Raw genomic sequence first — 17,991 nt, forward strand, 5'->3', positions numbered from 1 at the left:
TGCTGAGAATTTCCATGGGGATCAATGGACTTTTCAACAGGACTATGCGCCAATTCACGTTGCCCGTGCCACAATAGGCCATTTTGAGACCCACAAGATACCATTGATGAAGTGGCCGGCAATGAGTCCGGACTTAAATCCAGTTGAGCATCTGTGGGGAATACTTTCAGCAAAAGTCTATGCCTGTACAAAGCAGTACGATACATTGAAGCAACTAAAATAATCAGAATGGAACAGGATAGAAATAACAACACTACAAAACTTGGCAAATTCAATACCCAGTAGGCTGAAAAAGCTTCAGGAGCATAAGTTTAACTCGATTAATTATTAAAAGAGTTCATCTTCCCATAAACTTGTTCCTTGGAAATTTGTTTCATAAAAAATATTTTTTGCTGTTATACCCATTATGTAAAAACTGTAAAATTATTTTTTTTTTTATTAAAAAAACTTATATGGAATTTGTTTATGCCTTTTTGTTTTGTACTTATTAACAGCTAACCAAATAAAAATATAAAATAAATCAAGAAAATACGTGTTGAAAAAAAAACGTCATTCAAAGCAGTGCACTTATTAAGCCATTTTACTAAGGTATATTTCCTTGTAAAATTTGCAAACGAACACTTTTGTTTCGCTTTTCACGATTCATTTTAAGCTCCAATAGTAAAACCGCAAACAATTCACAAAGGCAATTGATCGTTGCCATATGCACCACACGTACAAGCACGCATACATACGCAGAAGACACTTTTTTTCGTTCGCTCGCGACAAGATGCTGAGTGAAAAACAGAAACAAAAGAGAAGTGAAAAAATCGGTCTTTGCTTGAGCGATGAGTGAGTTGAGCAAAAACAGATTTGATCGGGTCTTTTCTGTCCCTTTTCTGAATGTGTCCGTAAATGAGAGGTTATTATCAGACACGCCGAAAGAGTCAACAACTTTTAAATAAAAGGTTTGCCAACCATAAACAAGACTCATTTCAAGATATAATCAAAGACTATACCAAAGACAATACAATACCAAGATGTTGCATGAGCGACCAAAAAGCTGTTCTATGGCGGGTCCTAACATTAGGACCCAAAAGGCACGAGGGAGCGCGCGGGGTTTCAATTCCCTTTTCGCCTGTACTTCGTCTCTACCGCGACCCCGCTGCCCATCGGTTTCGTCTGTTCGGCAATTCTGGACTCTCGAGCCTCAGCACCGTCGAAGCGGTGGTTGCGGATCGCCGAAGTCTTTGGAGCGGCACAGTGGGACCTTTGGCCGTCTCAGCTTGCTAAATTGGTTAGTGAATAAATATTTGCATACTGAAAAATGTTAAACTTTGAGTGCTTATATCTCCTAAACTAAAACTATCTTGAAAATTCGATTGGAAAATTCTCTATTAGATGCGTACATTAAATTTATCTAAAGCACTCCTACAATTTTTTGACTATTTCGGCTGAGTCCCCACTGTGCCGCGCCAAAGACATCAGCGACCACGCTGCCCTACGGTTTCGGCACGCATACACTGACATGCTTTCAGTGCGCTTGTGTGTGAAGCTAAAAGCCGTATATGCTGCGGGCGAAACCGGTTTATGGCCGCGCCGACCTAGGACATACACACATATACACAACACAAGCATATTTCTGGGTTGGCTCGAGCTCGTGCCAGGCTTGCTTCTTCACTTCTTGTTTAGCAATCATTGCAATTGTAAAAAAATATGAGCGGAATAAGAAAAGGTGATGCAAAGTCCGGCCGTCAATGCATTGTGAAGACATGCCAAAAATCAAGGCATGTATAGTCTTTGATATAATTCTACAGAAATTATACAATTCAAGCTTCACGTCAACGAATTGGAAGGACGAGGTTGATAATTTGCCGAATTATCAAATAGGAGTTCCTGAAAAATTGCATCCACATAATCCACCAGAGCTGGCTAATTGGAAAAATATTTTTCCATTCCAAGATATGTGGCAAGTCTCGATGTCTCTGTGGCCGGGGACCCATATAAGGAAGAGATCTAACTGTCATTTACAGTCGCTGAGTTTGACGATATTGAGCCTAGAGCTTTGATAGCTGCTTGACTGTCCGAGAAGACGCACACTAAGTGCGTATCTAGAAGTAGTTTGGAGACGATCGAAATGGCCTCCCTGATGGCTTCAACCTCCGCTTGGAACACACTACAGTGGTCCGGGAGCCTGAAGCAATGACTGATGTTCAGCTCGCTGCAGTAGACTCCGCCTCCCACGCGGCCGTCTAGCTTTGAGCCATCAGTGTAGAAGTGGACCGCATTTGCAGGTCCTGGTTCGCCCATCTCCCAGTCCTCCCTAGGTGGGATTGATACCTGGAAGGGCGTCGAGGGGTGATCACTAGGAATACAGTAATCTGTCCTCTCTGGTAATTGCGGGAGTCTCATCAGGATTCCCGAGTGCCCAACCGCGGATGCTTTCCACAGTCTGGCTTCTCTCATTCTGAGGGCGGAAAGTATTGCTACCTTCTTTCCCATGAGATCCACAGGGAGGAGGTCCAGCACAGTATCCAGGGCTTCCCCTGGAGTAGTGCGTAGCCCGCCAGTAATGCATAGCTCTGCCATGCGTTGAACTCTGCTGAGTTTATTGAGGCATGTCCTTCTGTCTAAGGCTGGCCACCATACCACCACTCCATAGAGCATGATTGGTCGTGTGATGGCGGTGGAGAGCCACCGAACTGTATAGGGGGTCATTCCCCATTTTAGTCCGATGGCTTTCCTGCAAGTATAGAGGGCCACTGTTGCCTTCTTTACTCTATCCTCTATGCTCAATTTCCAATCGAGCTGGCACCGTGGGCGTTGAAGTCCATATTTTTCGTGTTTTTCTTATTTCCATGCATTCTTGCGGTTCAAACGAAAATTTCAGAAGCTTCGGGCAGTACTGTGCAGTGGATAAGGTGGCCAATCGATAGGTCATTGCAGTGTGACTAAATCTCATCTGTGACATCTTTTTTATTTCAATATCTTAAATTAATACGTCTGCCGATTTGGGATTCCCGTAAAATCGTGATAATACTTTTTTGGCTAGCTAAAATGCCCCCGCAGTCTTCAGCCGCCTCTTTGTAATTTCGATAGGTCGATAGGTCTGCAATCGCAGTGTGCGTGAGAGAGCATTTTCGTGAGAGTACTTGTCATGCACTCACACAACGTCTGCGGAAATTTTCCGGAGAATGCTATGGCAACATCGTCCGCGTACGCCACCACACGGCAGCCACCACCCTCTATCTCCCGCAGCAGTGTGTTCACTGCCACGTGTCATAGAAGGGGCGAGAGGACTCTGCCCTGCGGTGTGCATCTGCTGACAAATCTGGTACACGTTGACGTCCCCAGTGATGCCTCAACCGTCCTGCATTGTAGCATCTGATCGATCAGGCTCACCGTCCTGGAGTCAACGCCCAGATCCGCCAGTGCGCCCGTGATGGCGGTCGAGGAAGGCTACTAGGGTGTACTCCTTAAAGTTAAGGGACGCTTCGATGATCGATGAGATCGAGTGTAGGGCCGTTTCGGTGGATCTTCCCTTCCGATAGGCATGCTGGGAGTCTGAGATCAGACTGGACGGAATGCACGCCGTGAGATGCAGCCCCAGGAGCCGCTCCATCGCCTTTAGAAGAAAAGACGATAGACTTATGGGTCTGAAATCTTTTGGGGCAGTGTGCGAGGGCTTGCCTGCCTTGCGTATGAAATCGACTTTGGTCTGAAGCCAGGTGTCAGGAATGCACCCGTGGGAGAAGATTCCCTCGTAAATTATTTTGAGCCAGTTAATGGCTTTATGTCCCGCGTGAATCAGTTGGGCAGGGAAAATGCCGTCTGGCCCCGCGGACTTGTAGGTTTAAAGCTTCTGATCGCCCAAGAAATGTTCTCCTGGCTTAGCAGTCTCAGGATGGCATTTGAGGCGACAGACGGAGGCGCGAGGTAGTTGGGTCTGTTTTCATCGCAGCCAGGGAAGTGGGTATTTAGGAGAAGATTTAGCGACTCATCGCTGGACGTAGTCCACGACTGGTCGGTGTTCTTCAAGTAGCCCAGGGTGGGTGTTGTCTTCGAGAGAACTCTGCGCAAGCGTGAGGCTTCTGAGTTACTCTCGATTTCGCTGCAGAACTTACGCCAGGAGGCGCGTTTGGCTTTCCTAAGTTCTTTGTTGTAGGTTGACAGACTGGCCTTGTATTCGGCCCAGTTTTGCTCAACGTTTTCAGCCTTAGCTTTATTGAAGAGTCTCCGGGAGGCTTTCCGGAGTTCACCCAGTTTCGGATTCCACTATTCAGGTTTCTTCCGGCCTCTGTTCTTGTCAGAGGGGCATGCTTTGTCGAGCGCCTTATTGCAGATCTTAAGAAGACGAGTCGTGGCCTCCGTGGAGAACTCCTCCTCAGATGGGGGCTCAGGGAGAACACGACAGAGGTAATCAGAGTACCGAGTCCAGTTTGTCCGCCTGATGTTCCGGATTCGGACTGGCTTCGGTACTGCGAAGGAGAAGACAGTTTCTACGTACCTGTGGTCCGAGAAGGAGTGCTCTTCCAGGACCCTCCAGGATACAATGTTACGCTGTATCTCATGAGAGGCAAGCGTGAGGTCCAGGACCTCCTTGCGGTTTTTAATAATAAAGGTTGGATCACTACCCCGGTTTAATAAGACCATCTGAGTGGTCAGTAAGTAACTGAAAAGGTACTCACCCCTTTCGTTTGTGTCAGGGCTTCCCCACTGACAGTGATGTGCATTGGCATCGCACCCCACAATTAGGCCGATGTCCTTGGCCGAGCAGTCTGCGATTAGAGCCCGGAGAGGCGCGTGTGGAGGGGGGTCTGGTTGTGCATGCCCCATGTATGCGGAGCAGATCCTCAGTGAGCGCTCCTGGCCTTCGAGGCTCACTGCGGTGTGGTCTTCATTGCTGAAATTTGGGAGCAAAAATAAGTGCAACTCTCTTTTTGCAAGAATGCAGGTACGAATTTTACCTGCGGTTTCAGCTACGTATAGCTTGTAGTCAGAAGTCCTCAGACCGGAGACCCTGTTTCCGAGGACCAGGGCTCCTGAATGAGGACTATGTCGGCTCCACCCTTGGCCAGGTGGAGCAGTAGAGCAGCGCATGCTGCCTTACAATGGTGGAGGTTTATCTGCAGGAGCGTCAACGACTGTTGCTTCCAGATCGCTGTCAGGGGACTCCGGCTCCTCCCCGACAACGATGTGGCTGAGACCTCTGGCTAGGTCGCTCTCGTCGAACGCGTAGTCGTCCAAGATGTCGTCCGACATCACGGACGCCGCATCCGACGAGGGGTTGTCTACCTCGCACGAGGCCCCCTCTTTCGGGATCTCCGTCAGCTCCGGGTCTGGCTCGACCTCCGCTTGCCTGATCGGACTTGTAAGTGGATATGGTGACCTTCTTGTAGCCATAATCCACTACACCGTCCGACTTTGCGAGGAGATCAATGGATTCCTCATTTAGGACGAGGATAATCTGGCGCCTCTGCCCTTGGATATCCTCCACCTTTGCCACCTTCCAATCGGCTGTAGGAAGGTGGGGGTTGCAGACCTGCAGTAACCTGAGGATCTTCTCAGGCTCTGCAGGCTTAGCCGAGACCCGCTCTCGGGCGACTAGGGACATCTTCCCACTTCACGGCCTCCAGTTTCGCCCCTGGATAGACCTCTTTGAGGGCCGCCACCGCCTTCATGTAGAGGGCCGCAGAGCGAGCGTCTTGGCAGGCGATGGCTTTCACCTTGCCTTGATGCCACCCTGCGTCCTCACACTTTGGCGGTGGTCCGCCGTTCTCCTCCAGTTCCAGTAGGAACCGGTCCTGGAGCTCGTTCACCACCAGGTGCCACTTATCGCGAGGGACATTGCCGTCCTCGGCGCCCCTGTCCAGGACACCGATCAGGGTCTTGCCCCTCGCCACCTCAGCGATCGACCGGTTCGTGAGGTGGGTCTTCACCCGCTTGGCTTGCTGGGCTTGGCCTGGCTGATTCGCGGGGTCCTCCGCTGAGCGTTCCGCTTGTTGGGGGCCTTGGCTGCGCCCTTTCCGGCTTTGGCTGACTGGAACAGTGGAAGGATTGAGGAGGCCCACAGCCTCTGCTCCTTTCCTTCGGCTGACGCCCTGAAGTTCGGGTCTTCGTTGGACACTATGAAAGCCGCTCGTCTCCTGTCCTGGTACGACGGCTTTCCTCCCCGTGGTGAAGATACGCTGCCCGCCGGGGCTCCCATGGGTTCTTCGGTCCCGGTGCGCTTACCAGCCGCGATTACGCTCTGCTTGGCAGGAGTACCGAGCTCCTTTGCGGTTTTGTTGGTTTTTATATTTTTAGTATTTGGCATAGTAGTTCCCACGAGTAGGTGGGAAGGGGATGGTCACCCGAGGCATAGCCCGCTTGCCCCGGGAAGCCTGATTTAAACTGGAGGTCGGCAGGTATCCAGAATCCGCATATTAGCGATTGGGGTAATTTCACTGAGAGTTTTCTTCTCTCCGCCCGACTACCGCCCGACTACCAGCATCCTAGCAGAGACATGAACGTGCTAGGACCTGTTTCCAACCGCCCTCACGGGGAGAGTATAGTCGCACTTCCACCGGTGTGCACAGTTACGGCGGGTGACGGTTCGCTCGCAACCCTCTGTGTCCTAGGGGGGGTGTGAGACGCAGACCGCACCGGGTATTACTAACCCGCGCCTTTTGCGTTTCGCCTGCACTTGCAGAGGCGCTTCAGCATATAGTTATAAAGTAGCGGGTATTGCGCTTTCCGCTGATTCCACCACTTATCCATTTCCCTTATGGATGCTTGTTGGTGGGTTGGCTTATTTGCTAAAAAGTGGTGTCAAATTCAGCCCATATTGTGTCCTCTTCTTGTTTTGTGGTGCTTATAGCTTCTTGTGGAGGGTCAGGGAGTGACCGTATGTTTGAGCCAATTTTTTGTTGATATCCGCTACTGAATTTTTAAAGGCCTCCGCATTTTTAAAGACCTGGGATCCAGAACAGTGCTCTTCGCATACAAAATATTTGCCTCCAAATCGTTAAACCTGCCGTCCATCTCGTTTATGATTTCTTTGATTACTTCGGCAACTAGGTTTTTTTTAACTGTTGGATATATTTGAGCCATTTTTCTTTGAAGTAATCCAGTCAATGCAACTATTTTTGACAATTTTACAATTTTTCAGCTGAGATCTCTTCTGTAACCTCATAAAACGGCTTTAATACGGGAAGCACTCCATCAATGACATCCCAGTCTTCTGGTGACAAAATTAAGTCTGTCCTTGTTGACAGAGCTGCCACGACTGCCTCCTTCAGGATAGACAGCCGTTAAAAACATTCTGTACGTTGAGTTCCAATGTGTTGGCACATCCTGTGTTAGTTTGAGGTCAGCCAACTTAAGCAGCGCTTGCATATCTTTAAGGTTTTTATACCCGATACTCAAAATGAGTATTGGGGTATATTGGATTTGTGGTAAGAGTGGATGTGTGTAACGTCCAGAAGGAATCGTTTCCGACCCCATAAAGTATATATATTCTTGATCAGCATCAATAGCCGAGTCGATTGGGCGAAAATCTGTGGCATCCACAAAGATTCAAAGATACAAGAAAACTAAAAACGCAGAATCGTAGAGGATGGCTGTAACTTTTAGAGTGCAAAATCTGAACCAGATCGTATAATTATTAGAATCAAGAAAATAATTTTATTCTTTCTCGCTCTGTCTCTCTCTAACACACAGGTTTCATGGTCGGTTTTGCCAATTGCAAAATGTGAGTTCAAGGATCTCAGAACCTATAAGAGCTAGAGCAACCAAATTTGGTATTCACACTTCTGTTAGATCTCCCTATAAAACATATGTATTAACATATATCTCCAAAATTTGCACTCAAAAAACTAGCCCCAAGCAGTGCTTTTTTCAAAGTGGAATAGCCTATCGAATTTGCAAATTTTCAATCAAATTTGAAAACAATTTCAGGTTGTATTAGCTTAAAATGTAATTTGCATCTCTTCGGAATTTTTTATTTTATAAAAAATATATGAACTAGTTTGTTGTGCATTTCGTAATGGGAACTTTTTCCACATACTTTGGCAGCGGTTCAATGAAATGGTGATGGTGGAGGAGATGGTGAATGACAGTCGAACTGTTTCATCTTCATGACCCCCAGTCTGGGAGGCAAAAAGCACCTCTTGGTTCTGATCGGCTCGGCCACCTTTGTTGTTTGTCTCGGTTAATCCATATGGCAAAATTATGCAAAAACGAGGGGGAACGTTGTGAGTTGCTGCGGACACCGCAACTCTACGGTTATACCCGATACTAAGTCAGTATGGCTCTCCTCCGGCAGACGCCGCTAATATTTAACGACACGACAAAGAGTGCGTGCGAGAGAGACAGAAAATCAGTCTGAGCGTGACGTCGGGCGCTGCGTAGCCACTGCAAATTGATTTGTTCCTTTTGGCTATAAAAATGATCTGATCTGATCCAGATTCAGCAATCTAATAGATATGGTCATTATCTATGATTCTGCGTTTTTAGTTTTCTCAAATCTGCAATATTGTGGATGCAACAGATTTTCGTCCTTTGTGGGGGCGGAAGGGGGTGTGGCGAAATTTGGACATGAAACGGTCAAGGTCCGATATCACAGGAGTGTGGATACCAAATTTGGTTGCTCTGGCTTTTATAGGTTCTGAGATCCTTGAACTCATATTTTGCAATTGGCAAAACCGACCATGAAACCTGTGTGTTAGAGTGAGACAGAGCGAGAAAGAGTGAAATTGTTTTCGTGATTCTGGCTGTAATAATTATACGATCTGGTTCAGATTTTGCACTCTAGAAGATATAGTCATCTTCTACGATTCTGCGTTTTTAGTTTTCTTGTATCTTTGAATCTTTGTGGATGCCACAGATTTTCGCCCAATCGACTCGGCTATTGATGCTGATCAAGAATATATATACTTTATGGGGTCGGAAACGATTCCTTCTGGACGTTACACACATCCACTTTCACCACAAATCTAATATACCCCAATACTCATTTTGAGTATCGGGTATAAAAAATCCCATAACTAATTATCTGATTAAACTCTTAACTATTATATTTGATATTTGATGGCTGGGTAAAAAAGGTGTGGGCAACAGGCAAATCGGCCCCAAAATAACGAAACGCATGCCAGGTAAAATGATCCCTCTTGACCAATATACCTTGACGACTGAAGCTATAATACTTATTTTTTAAAGGAATATTTAAAAACAATACGTAATTTTTGAATTTTCGCTCTCTCAAGTCGTAGTTCCGCGCCACATTTATTCCACTGGATTGCATTAAAATCCTTGTCACTCATTCACTTTTAAACAATTTGACTTTGGCGCTCAAGTTTAGCGGAACTTCATCTCTTTTGTTTGAGATTTGCTCTGTATTTTGTGATGGGATATCCTCTCTTCGTGGAGGGATTTTTGCTCGCCACAATATCCCCTTTTAGCTCTACAATGTCCCTACATTCCATACTCATGTTGCTGGCAGCACGGATTGAGCAACATTTTGCATACCCTGGAGAAATGCATATTATGGAATGGAAAGAATGTTTGTCATATCAAGCTCCAATATATGCAGAAACTAGTCAGTCTCTCTAGAAAATTTGTTTATTAATCGGACAAAATTATGTGGGCATGGCTGAGGGTTCATTTAAGCTGGTAATATTCAACGGAATATCAAAAACGAGCAATTTGTATAATAGAACTTGAATTCGTCAGTATATTTACGGTATATTTTCCAAATGAGACGGTATATTTACGTATATTGCTGAGGGTCGGACGGTCACACTGGTCACTATTATTGAAATATTCTAGGCGTGCAAAAATAAATAAAATAGCAGAGAAACTATAAATGTGCGTACAGCTGGAAAGGATATGAATGACTGTATAAGGCCAGCCCGGGGACACGGCCATCGCAATGACGGAAAAGTCGGAGAATGCCTCGAATGTGGAGAGTTCTCAATTGGAACAGTCGGGGGAACAGTCTTCCCCCAGTGGTCCTTCTTCGCAGATCATGGTAAAATCCGAGAAGTTTGATGCCGAGGTTGAGGCCAAGCTGAGAGCCTTGAATGCGAAGAGTAAGTCGGAACAGAAGCAAAGGCATAGCCATGGCCAGCAGGATGACGACACGGAAGACGATGACGAAGACTGTGATGGCGATGGCTCCTCTGTGGATGATAAAAAGGCCATTGTGCCGGTGAAGTCGTCCAACGAAATACTCGCAGAACTCTTTGGCGTTTTCAATGCAGCACCTCCCGCGGAGCTGCTCGATGACAAAAATCTTCTCAAGCTCAAGCACAAAAAGGTCAAAAAGGAGAAGAAAAAAAAGAAGAAGACGTCCAAATCGGATGGCGAGTGTTCGGAATCGGATGCGGAAGGCAAGCATAAGCACAGGCGGAAAAAGCATAAGCATAAACACAAGGACACCAAGGAAAAGGATCGCGACAAGGCCAAGGAGAAGCAAGCTGCTGCTCATGCTCCTGTTGTTTCTGTGGTTTCTGCCTGTCTCAAGGAGAAAGAGAAACCTGAGACTAAGAAACGAGCCTCGGAGAGAAACAAGCATGCGGAAGTCCTGCAACCAAAGAGGGAGAAGCGGGAGCGAGAGCGTGACCGCAGCCACAATAGCTTCTATAATGGCTACAGGGATGGCGAACGAGCCAGCGAGAGGCCCAGCGAAAGACCTAGCAACAAGGCTCGTGAAATGTCCGATGTCTCGCTCTCCGACGAGGAATCATATCTCCGCGAGAAGGCCTCCAACGGACGCCGACGACCTCAGAACAGCTTCTACGATGTGAAAGAAGAGCCCAAGGAGGAGCTCCCCCAGCTGCACCACGGTAAGCGCAATGCTTGGGACTCCGGCACGAGGCGGCCACGTCGGTCACGGTCCCGGTCTCGATCCCGACCTCGAGATCTGGGCATTGACAAGAAGCGGCTTCTGGAGGTGGCGCGCAAGAATGCAATCCACATGTTCAAGCGGGGAAATCTGCCGGGAGTGGCCGATATGACGCCCGAGGTGAAGGACAAGGTCTTGATCAAGATGCGTTATGGGGGACGTACCGTCCAGGATCTGACGGACTTTTGCAAGAAGATCTCCAGCGGCGATGCGTTATCCGATCTCAGCTCCGACGAGGAGTCCGATACGGATAAGAATGGGAATGCCAAGGCCTTCCACCACCCCTTTCAGCTCAAAGAGCGGGAACCGATTGTGATGCACATCCGCAACTCGACGCCGATACTGCCGCGGAGGGAGGATCAAACCAAGGCCATAACCATGCAGTTTCCGGTGTCTTCTGGGCAGGAGCATCGCAAAACCGAGACCTGGGTGCCTGTGGGGCGTAAGGATTCGTTGACCCCACTACCATCGCTACCGCCTGCCAAACAATCTACGAATATCTTTCAGGACATACAGAAGAATGTGTTTGCCAAATCCATACCGCAATTGGAGAAGCAAGAGCCCGCCTTTAAGTCGATAGGTGCAACAGCATTGGAAGCGTCTACGTCTACGTCTACGTCTACACCTTCACCTGTGACCGGACCTGCACCCGTTCCCGCACCGGTTCCTCCGCCTCGTCCAGAGCCAGTTCCAGCTCCAGTAATTGCATTCACTCCCGCTCCGATACCGTTTGTGCCTGAGGTCCCCATACCATCTGCGACAACACCAGTGACGCCCAGCCGGTCAGCAGCGACGCAGCATCATTCGTCACACAGTGCTTCCATCTTCCCGGAGTCGGGGCCGCTCAGCATGGATGTGTCGAGTATAATTACCCAGCGACTTAGTGCCATCCGTCGACTACAGGTGAGTCTCCCTAGCAATGGCCTATAGCATCCCAATCTGAAGCCAATCTGAATCATTGCGCAGACAAATCCCACCGACTGCGAGGCCATCAAAATGATGCACAACGCACAGCGGGACATGTCCTCGTGGGCCTCCTCGAAGCATCTGCCTGGCCAATTCACTGGCAGCACGGGCGCCCATGTGATGAAGGCCCATGAGCTGAATAGCGGACCGCAGCTGTGGGTACGTCGGGATCAGCTGACCTCCACCAAGCCGGTGACGGGCGGCATGGGCATGGCACTGTTGCAGAAAATGGGCTGGAAGCCCGGCGAAGGACTGGGACGGTGCAAGACGGGGTCCCTGCAGCCGCTGCTGCTGGATGTGAAACTGGACAAACGCGGACTGGTGTCGCGCGAGGATATCAAACTGCAGCCCCCGCGCCCAGCGGCTGGGCAGCGTAAAAACAAGGATAGGGGCTGCGGCGGCGTCGGTGGCGGCCCTTCTGGCCAAGGGGTGGCACCCATGGTAGTAACGGTGGACAAGCATCCCGTGTGTGTGCTGAATGAGCTGACATCGAAGAACCGGTGGACGCCGCCGCAGTATATCCTGCAGCAGGAATCAGGCCCGTCGCACATACGCAGTTTCCTCTTCTCCGTGGAGATCAATGGGCAATCGTACACGCCCGACCGGCCGTGCAACAACAAGAAGGAGGCCAAGCTGAACGCGGCCAAATTGTGCTTGGAAAGTTTGGGCATCTTGCAGCCCAGTTAGGGGCGTAATCTATGATGTTAAGGATAAGGAAAAAGTCAGGATATATTCTGTAAAGTTTACATGTAAATACGTATAAAATTAGTTTTAAATCTGAACCGTAAGCATTTTCGCGAAGCTTTCCATCTGGCAAAAGCTTGCAATGTTTGCAGGAAAGCTTTTAGAGAGAAAAAAGAGAGCCGCTCTCTTAACAGTACAGTGGCATGGGAACGGCAAGAATGGGAGAGTTTGAACAACTAAACGGCTTACGCTCAGCTCAAACTGCTTTTGGTCCACGGTGCAACTCTCGGCTTGCCATTTGCGAAAGAGCTTTGATTGCTGCTAACGGGGCTAAGGCGCAGGCCAAACAAACAGCTGACGCGAAGGCCCTGCTGCAGAGGGGCGGGCGTGGGAGTGGGTATATTTGCAATCCATTAAATCTCTCGACACGACACTCCCAAGCAAAAGCAGCTTAGCCCAAACATTGAAGGTCAGTTCACGCGGGAGTGCGCTCCAAACAACTTCGTCGGATCGGATGGCAGCAGTAGACACAGGCGCAGGACAGGATATGGTCAATGGGCTGTTGTTGTTGCCATTGTTATTGTTGTCACCCCGCTGTCGCCCAGATACAGACACAAAACTTTTCTGAGTGCCCTAGTCCAGGTCCCAGCATCCATTCCATGCGAAATTATTGCTGCTGAAAAGTGTGTGCATGTTGTACTACAGATGTTTCTTGCGTCCCACTGCATGGCCACAGAACTGGACGGGAATTCGGCTTTGGATTTGGCACAAACAAACAGCGACGACAATTGTCGGGTGGTGATGCGGGAGCGGGAGCGGCGGCGGCGGCAGTGAAACGTAGTTTTTAGAGTTGCATAATTACACGTACACGCACACGCACACACCCATGCCCCATGCCCCATGCACCATACCCATACCAATACGCATACCTGCCACTGCCACTGGCCATGGAACTGTTGGGCGTTGTTGCGGTTTGATGTGGCGCTCCTCCATGCATTTCGCTTGCTGCTGCAGCCATGGAAACTTGTCGTACCTGTGCGATTTCCATGTTTGTTTGCCATGGCAGCAACAATTTTCTGGACCTATTCCATCCCACCTGCTGGCAGAGTGAAATGGCCCAGATACGACTGGAGTTTGTCCACTGGAATCTGAAGGTACGTACCCAACGTATGGATGGTCGGTCTGTCGTGGAGTTGGCAACTGAAAATTACTTATTTTCCACCAAAGTGAAAGTCTGTGTGGTGTGTGGCAATGCAGCGAAAACTGCATTGAGTTGAGCTTTGGCTTGAGATCTGATTTCGCTTACTCAGGGGTCTTTGAACTTGATAAGGGTTTTCGTTATGTCTATCAAACCGCAAGTCAACTTATACTATAGATGTTTATAGATCTATAGATGTCTGTCTGTTTCTATTGAATCTAAAGTATGGCACTTGTCTGTAATTAGAAATTTGTAATTTTTATGTCAATAGTCAAAAGTCGAGCAAGCGTTTATTATATGTTGGTTGAGACTCAATTAATAGGAACACAATCTACTGCAGACCCGTTTAAACAGGGCCTTAAGCTTCGAGTTTTCCCCCTTATATTGTAATACAATTGCAGATTTCTCCCAACGATGGATTGCCACAGAAAATATGCAGCGACTGTTTTACCAAGTTCTGCTCCATTTACACATTTCGACTGGGCTGCCAGGAAGCGCAGTTGAAGTTGTCGAACATTTATGACAAAATCGATGCCAGCAGCTTGGAGGATGAATGCCACGAAGAGGAAGGGGAACATGAAGATGCGGAAGCTGTGCCAGAAACAACAATTATAGGAGCAACAACAACAACAACAACAACAACGACGGTTTCAATCGAAACACAACCAAACACTGCCACTGCCCCCCCAATAGAGTTTTTTGTGAAAACCATAGGCCACACCGAAGTGAGTAACGATAACGACTCACAGCCACTATACCAGGATGAGGATGATGATGATGCCACTCAGGAACTGACCATTAGCTTTGCCTGTAAGTTCTGCTTTAGGCCGCAGGAGAGCTACCAGCTGCAGCAGCTGCTGCTGGAGCACATAAATGCCAGCCACGATCCAGAGCAGCCGTACAACTGTCCGGAGTGCGAGGAGTGCTTCCAGGATGCTGCCTCCCGGACAGTGCACCTCAAGAGCAGTCATGTGGAGAAGCAGTTCAAGTGCGAGGTGTGCGGCAAGCAGTACAGCGATCGGCACAACCTCCGCCATCACATCGAGAAGTATCACTCGGAGACGGACTTTGAGTGCACCATGTGCGAGAAGCGCTTCTTTACGCGCAAAAGCCTCAACTATCACATGAAGTGGCACAATCCGGAGCGTCAGCTCAAGTGCCGGCAGAGCGGCTGCGAGCGTTTGTTCATCAATCAGCGGCATCTCAAATGCCATGAGGCCACCCATACGGGCGCCAGTGCCAGGAAGAGCGAGCACTGTGGCTTCTGTGGTAAAAGTATGTATCTGCCAATACGGATCTGACAGTGATAGATCTACTAAATAGAGCCCTTTCCATAGCTTTCATACACCTAAAGACACTACGATGGCATATCTATAGACAGCATGGCGGGGAAAAGCCCTACAAATGCGCCAACTGCACGGAGGGTAAGTGGAGAGAGAGAGAGAGCCAATCAGGAGCGCAGGATAGAGCCCTGAATAGCCTGATTGGATCTAAAGATGCAATCAGGTTGAGGGATCAGGAAACATAAACATAAACATTAACATTAATCATAACAATTTGTCGCATCATCGAACACTCTCACATTGAAACCAGCGCCTAAGATCATAGAACTGTGGCCCAGCCAGAGCCAGTCCTCAGCTGCCTCTTATATCGTACATAGAGTGTGTCTGTTAGTCAAGTCTGAAGCAACGGTAAACATAATGGCTATAGCAGCTCTTTTTGTATACCTTTTTTTAGCCAAAAAGCATGCCCTCGAAAATTAACAAAACGTTTTGTACTTTGCCATAATCTTAGCCCACATCATTAGAGTTTTTGAACCACAAAATAAATCAACCCAACCCAAGTCCAACCACCAAGTACGTACCCCCTTGGAGAGCAGCATGCATCGTACATCTATTTCATGACACCCAATCACTAACCGACTAGTTACCATCCGAAACCTGTGCCTGTGCCCTATTAACAGTCCTCCTCTGCCATCCCCCCTGCATAGTGTTCGCCTCGTACGCGGAGAAAAGGATCCATATGCTGGAGCGGCACAGGGAGAACCTAACGCCCATTGAACGCAGCGAATGCATGTTGTGCCGCCAGCCCTTTGGCAGCGAGCAGGAGCTCATACATCACATGTCCGTGGATCACTTGCAGCGTGCGGCCAGTGCACCAGTGATTGCCAACAATAAGCGTGTCCTGCAGCAGAAGCGAGAGCGTCAGTATTCGGGACTCTTTCAATGCGACAGCTGCACCCAGAGATTCAACATGAAGTCGGCCCTGGATCGCCATGCCGCTGTCCATTCGGAGAAGGACAGGCCGCATGCCTGTCTGCACTGCTCAAAGCGTTTCAAACGGGCCCAGGACCTGAAGTGGCACATCAAGACGCACGAGAAGGAGAAGCCCAATGTTTGTGACGTGTGTGGCAAGGCCTTTGCCTTGAAGTATGTCCTTACACAGCATCGGCTAAGTCATGAAGGTGGGTAAATGATTCCCCTGTAATTGCAGAATTCCAATCAGTGTGTTCTCTTTTCTCTGCCAGTTTTGGAGAAGAACTTTAAGTGCAACGTTTGCGGTCGGGCCTATCTGTTTGAAAAGAGCCTGCGGCTGCATCAACGCATCCACACGGGCAACACCTACTACAAATGCGATCTGTGCCAGGAACGCTTCGTGACGCACATTAAACTGAAAAGTATTTGAAAGATCATATCATAATCGAAGGGACTGGACTGGTACTAAAAGTGTGATTATTGTGTTTCAGCTCATATGCAGAAAATGCATGCACACGCATCTGAGACGCCTTCACCGGACTCCCTGGATGATTTGATAAAGATTGTGATTTCCTAAACAGAACAAGATAGCAAAAGAAAGCCCCTACTGTACTTTTGTAGCCAAGCGCAAATAGAGAGAGAGAGACAGAGAGCGTAGCTCTCACTAACTCCTACTAAACTGACAAACTACCAAAACCAAACTACTAAAACCATACCCTCCATTCAACCTTATCATTAGACCATATGCGGCCGCAGGAACGCACCAGGGCTGAAAGCTTTATACTCTCTAGGCAAATGATTCACTCTCTATCATATACATATATCTTCTACTATATCTTTCTTCCTCCATCATCGTATTCCCCTGAATACCGCGAGTGCTGTCCATCTATATATTCACACACCTGCAGCACATAGAAACACACGACCATTGACGACCATTTAGCGATAAGCAATATTTAAAAAGAACTTCAAGCTACACGGCAACCACTTAATGCTCAATGCATTTGCATTTATTTCAAAAACCAAAAAATATTTACAATATCTACCGAAAGAGTATAAGTCGTATTTAAAATATCAATGTACTATGAATTTTACTATGTGTAGTTCCAGATATATTTACCAAATTCGTGCTCTATAAAAACATCAATTTGAAAAGATGAAGTAGTTTTTTTTTAATTTGTTGGTAATTTTGGTTGTTCGATGATTTGTTCGTTGTGCTGGACAACATAAGTCAATGGGATGCTCCTCTAATTTGTTGGCAAAGGTGAACGCCGTCAGGGAGTTCCCAAAGATTTGGAGGAGGAGTACGGCGTTATGGACAGAGGTGAATACCGTGGATCGGCGCTAAATCTTGAGTTCTACCATTAAAGGTTGATATTGTAAACAGCAATGCAAAATTTCCATCGCTGCATAATTTTCAAGAACGTTCCGATGTATTCGAGCGGAATTGCATCCGGTTTTTACATTAGTCTACCGCAACTAAACTTTTTTTAGGCCCTGTATCTTCTCGCTACCAATTAACAAAAAAAAACCTGCCTATCCTGCATAAATACGAGTATGTTCCTTTAATTTAATTAATTAAATATTCAGAAAATCCAAAAAAAACAACTGAGTTGCAATCCGAAATCCGCGAAAAATACGTTATGTATGTTTGCAGTTACAGTTCGCTCATTATATTCATTGTTGAGATTATTAAGCACCTCAGAGCAGATTTACTGCCGGAATTCTGGAGTTCAAATGATTTTCAGATCAGACTATGAATCTCGTTGAGCTATAACTGTCTTCTGCGGATGACATATTTAAACCATTTTATATATCGATATAATAGTGCGATAATTTGAATTGCTGTATATTTTCCGCGTTATTGTTCCTAACATAAACTGTTAAGTTAACTTGAACATGTTAAATAAGAACTATGTGCAAGTGTTAAACCACTATGCTTTAGATAAAACTTCGCATTGAAAAATGCTTAATTGGGAAAAATTCCCCCCAAAAAAACACTCAAGTCTACCGTTGGAAAAATT

At 47.4% G+C, this 17,991-nt stretch overlaps 2 protein-coding genes across 2 annotated transcripts; both read left to right on the top strand.

Moving 5' to 3' along the window:
- Positions 1-9,795: 9,795 nt before the first annotated feature.
- On the top strand, positions 9,796-12,618 carry LOC6591951 (protein SON). Its single transcript, XM_002017459.2, has 2 exons — positions 9,796-11,767; positions 11,831-12,618. The coding sequence occupies exons 1-2, from the start codon at positions 9,890-9,892 to the stop codon at positions 12,515-12,517; spliced, it is 2,565 nt and encodes an 854-aa protein (XP_002017495.1). The 5' UTR covers positions 9,796-9,889; the 3' UTR covers positions 12,518-12,618.
- Positions 12,619-12,630: 12 nt separating this feature from the next.
- On the top strand, positions 12,631-17,047 carry LOC6591952 (zinc finger protein 883). The gene is made up of 6 exons (XM_002017460.2): positions 12,631-13,668; positions 14,114-14,987; positions 15,050-15,136; positions 15,703-16,176; positions 16,240-16,389; positions 16,459-17,047. The coding sequence occupies exons 1-6, from the start codon at positions 13,531-13,533 to the stop codon at positions 16,542-16,544; spliced, it is 1,809 nt and encodes a 602-aa protein (XP_002017496.1). The 5' UTR covers positions 12,631-13,530; the 3' UTR covers positions 16,545-17,047.
- Positions 17,048-17,991: the final 944 nt, after the last annotated feature.

The sequence above is a fragment of the Drosophila persimilis genome, unplaced genomic scaffold, assembly GCF_003286085.1.
Source record: "Drosophila persimilis strain 14011-0111.01,24,50 unplaced genomic scaffold, DperRS2 tig00000000-arrow-pilon, whole genome shotgun sequence".
NCBI classification, from domain to species: Eukaryota; Metazoa; Arthropoda; class Insecta; order Diptera; family Drosophilidae; genus Drosophila; species Drosophila persimilis.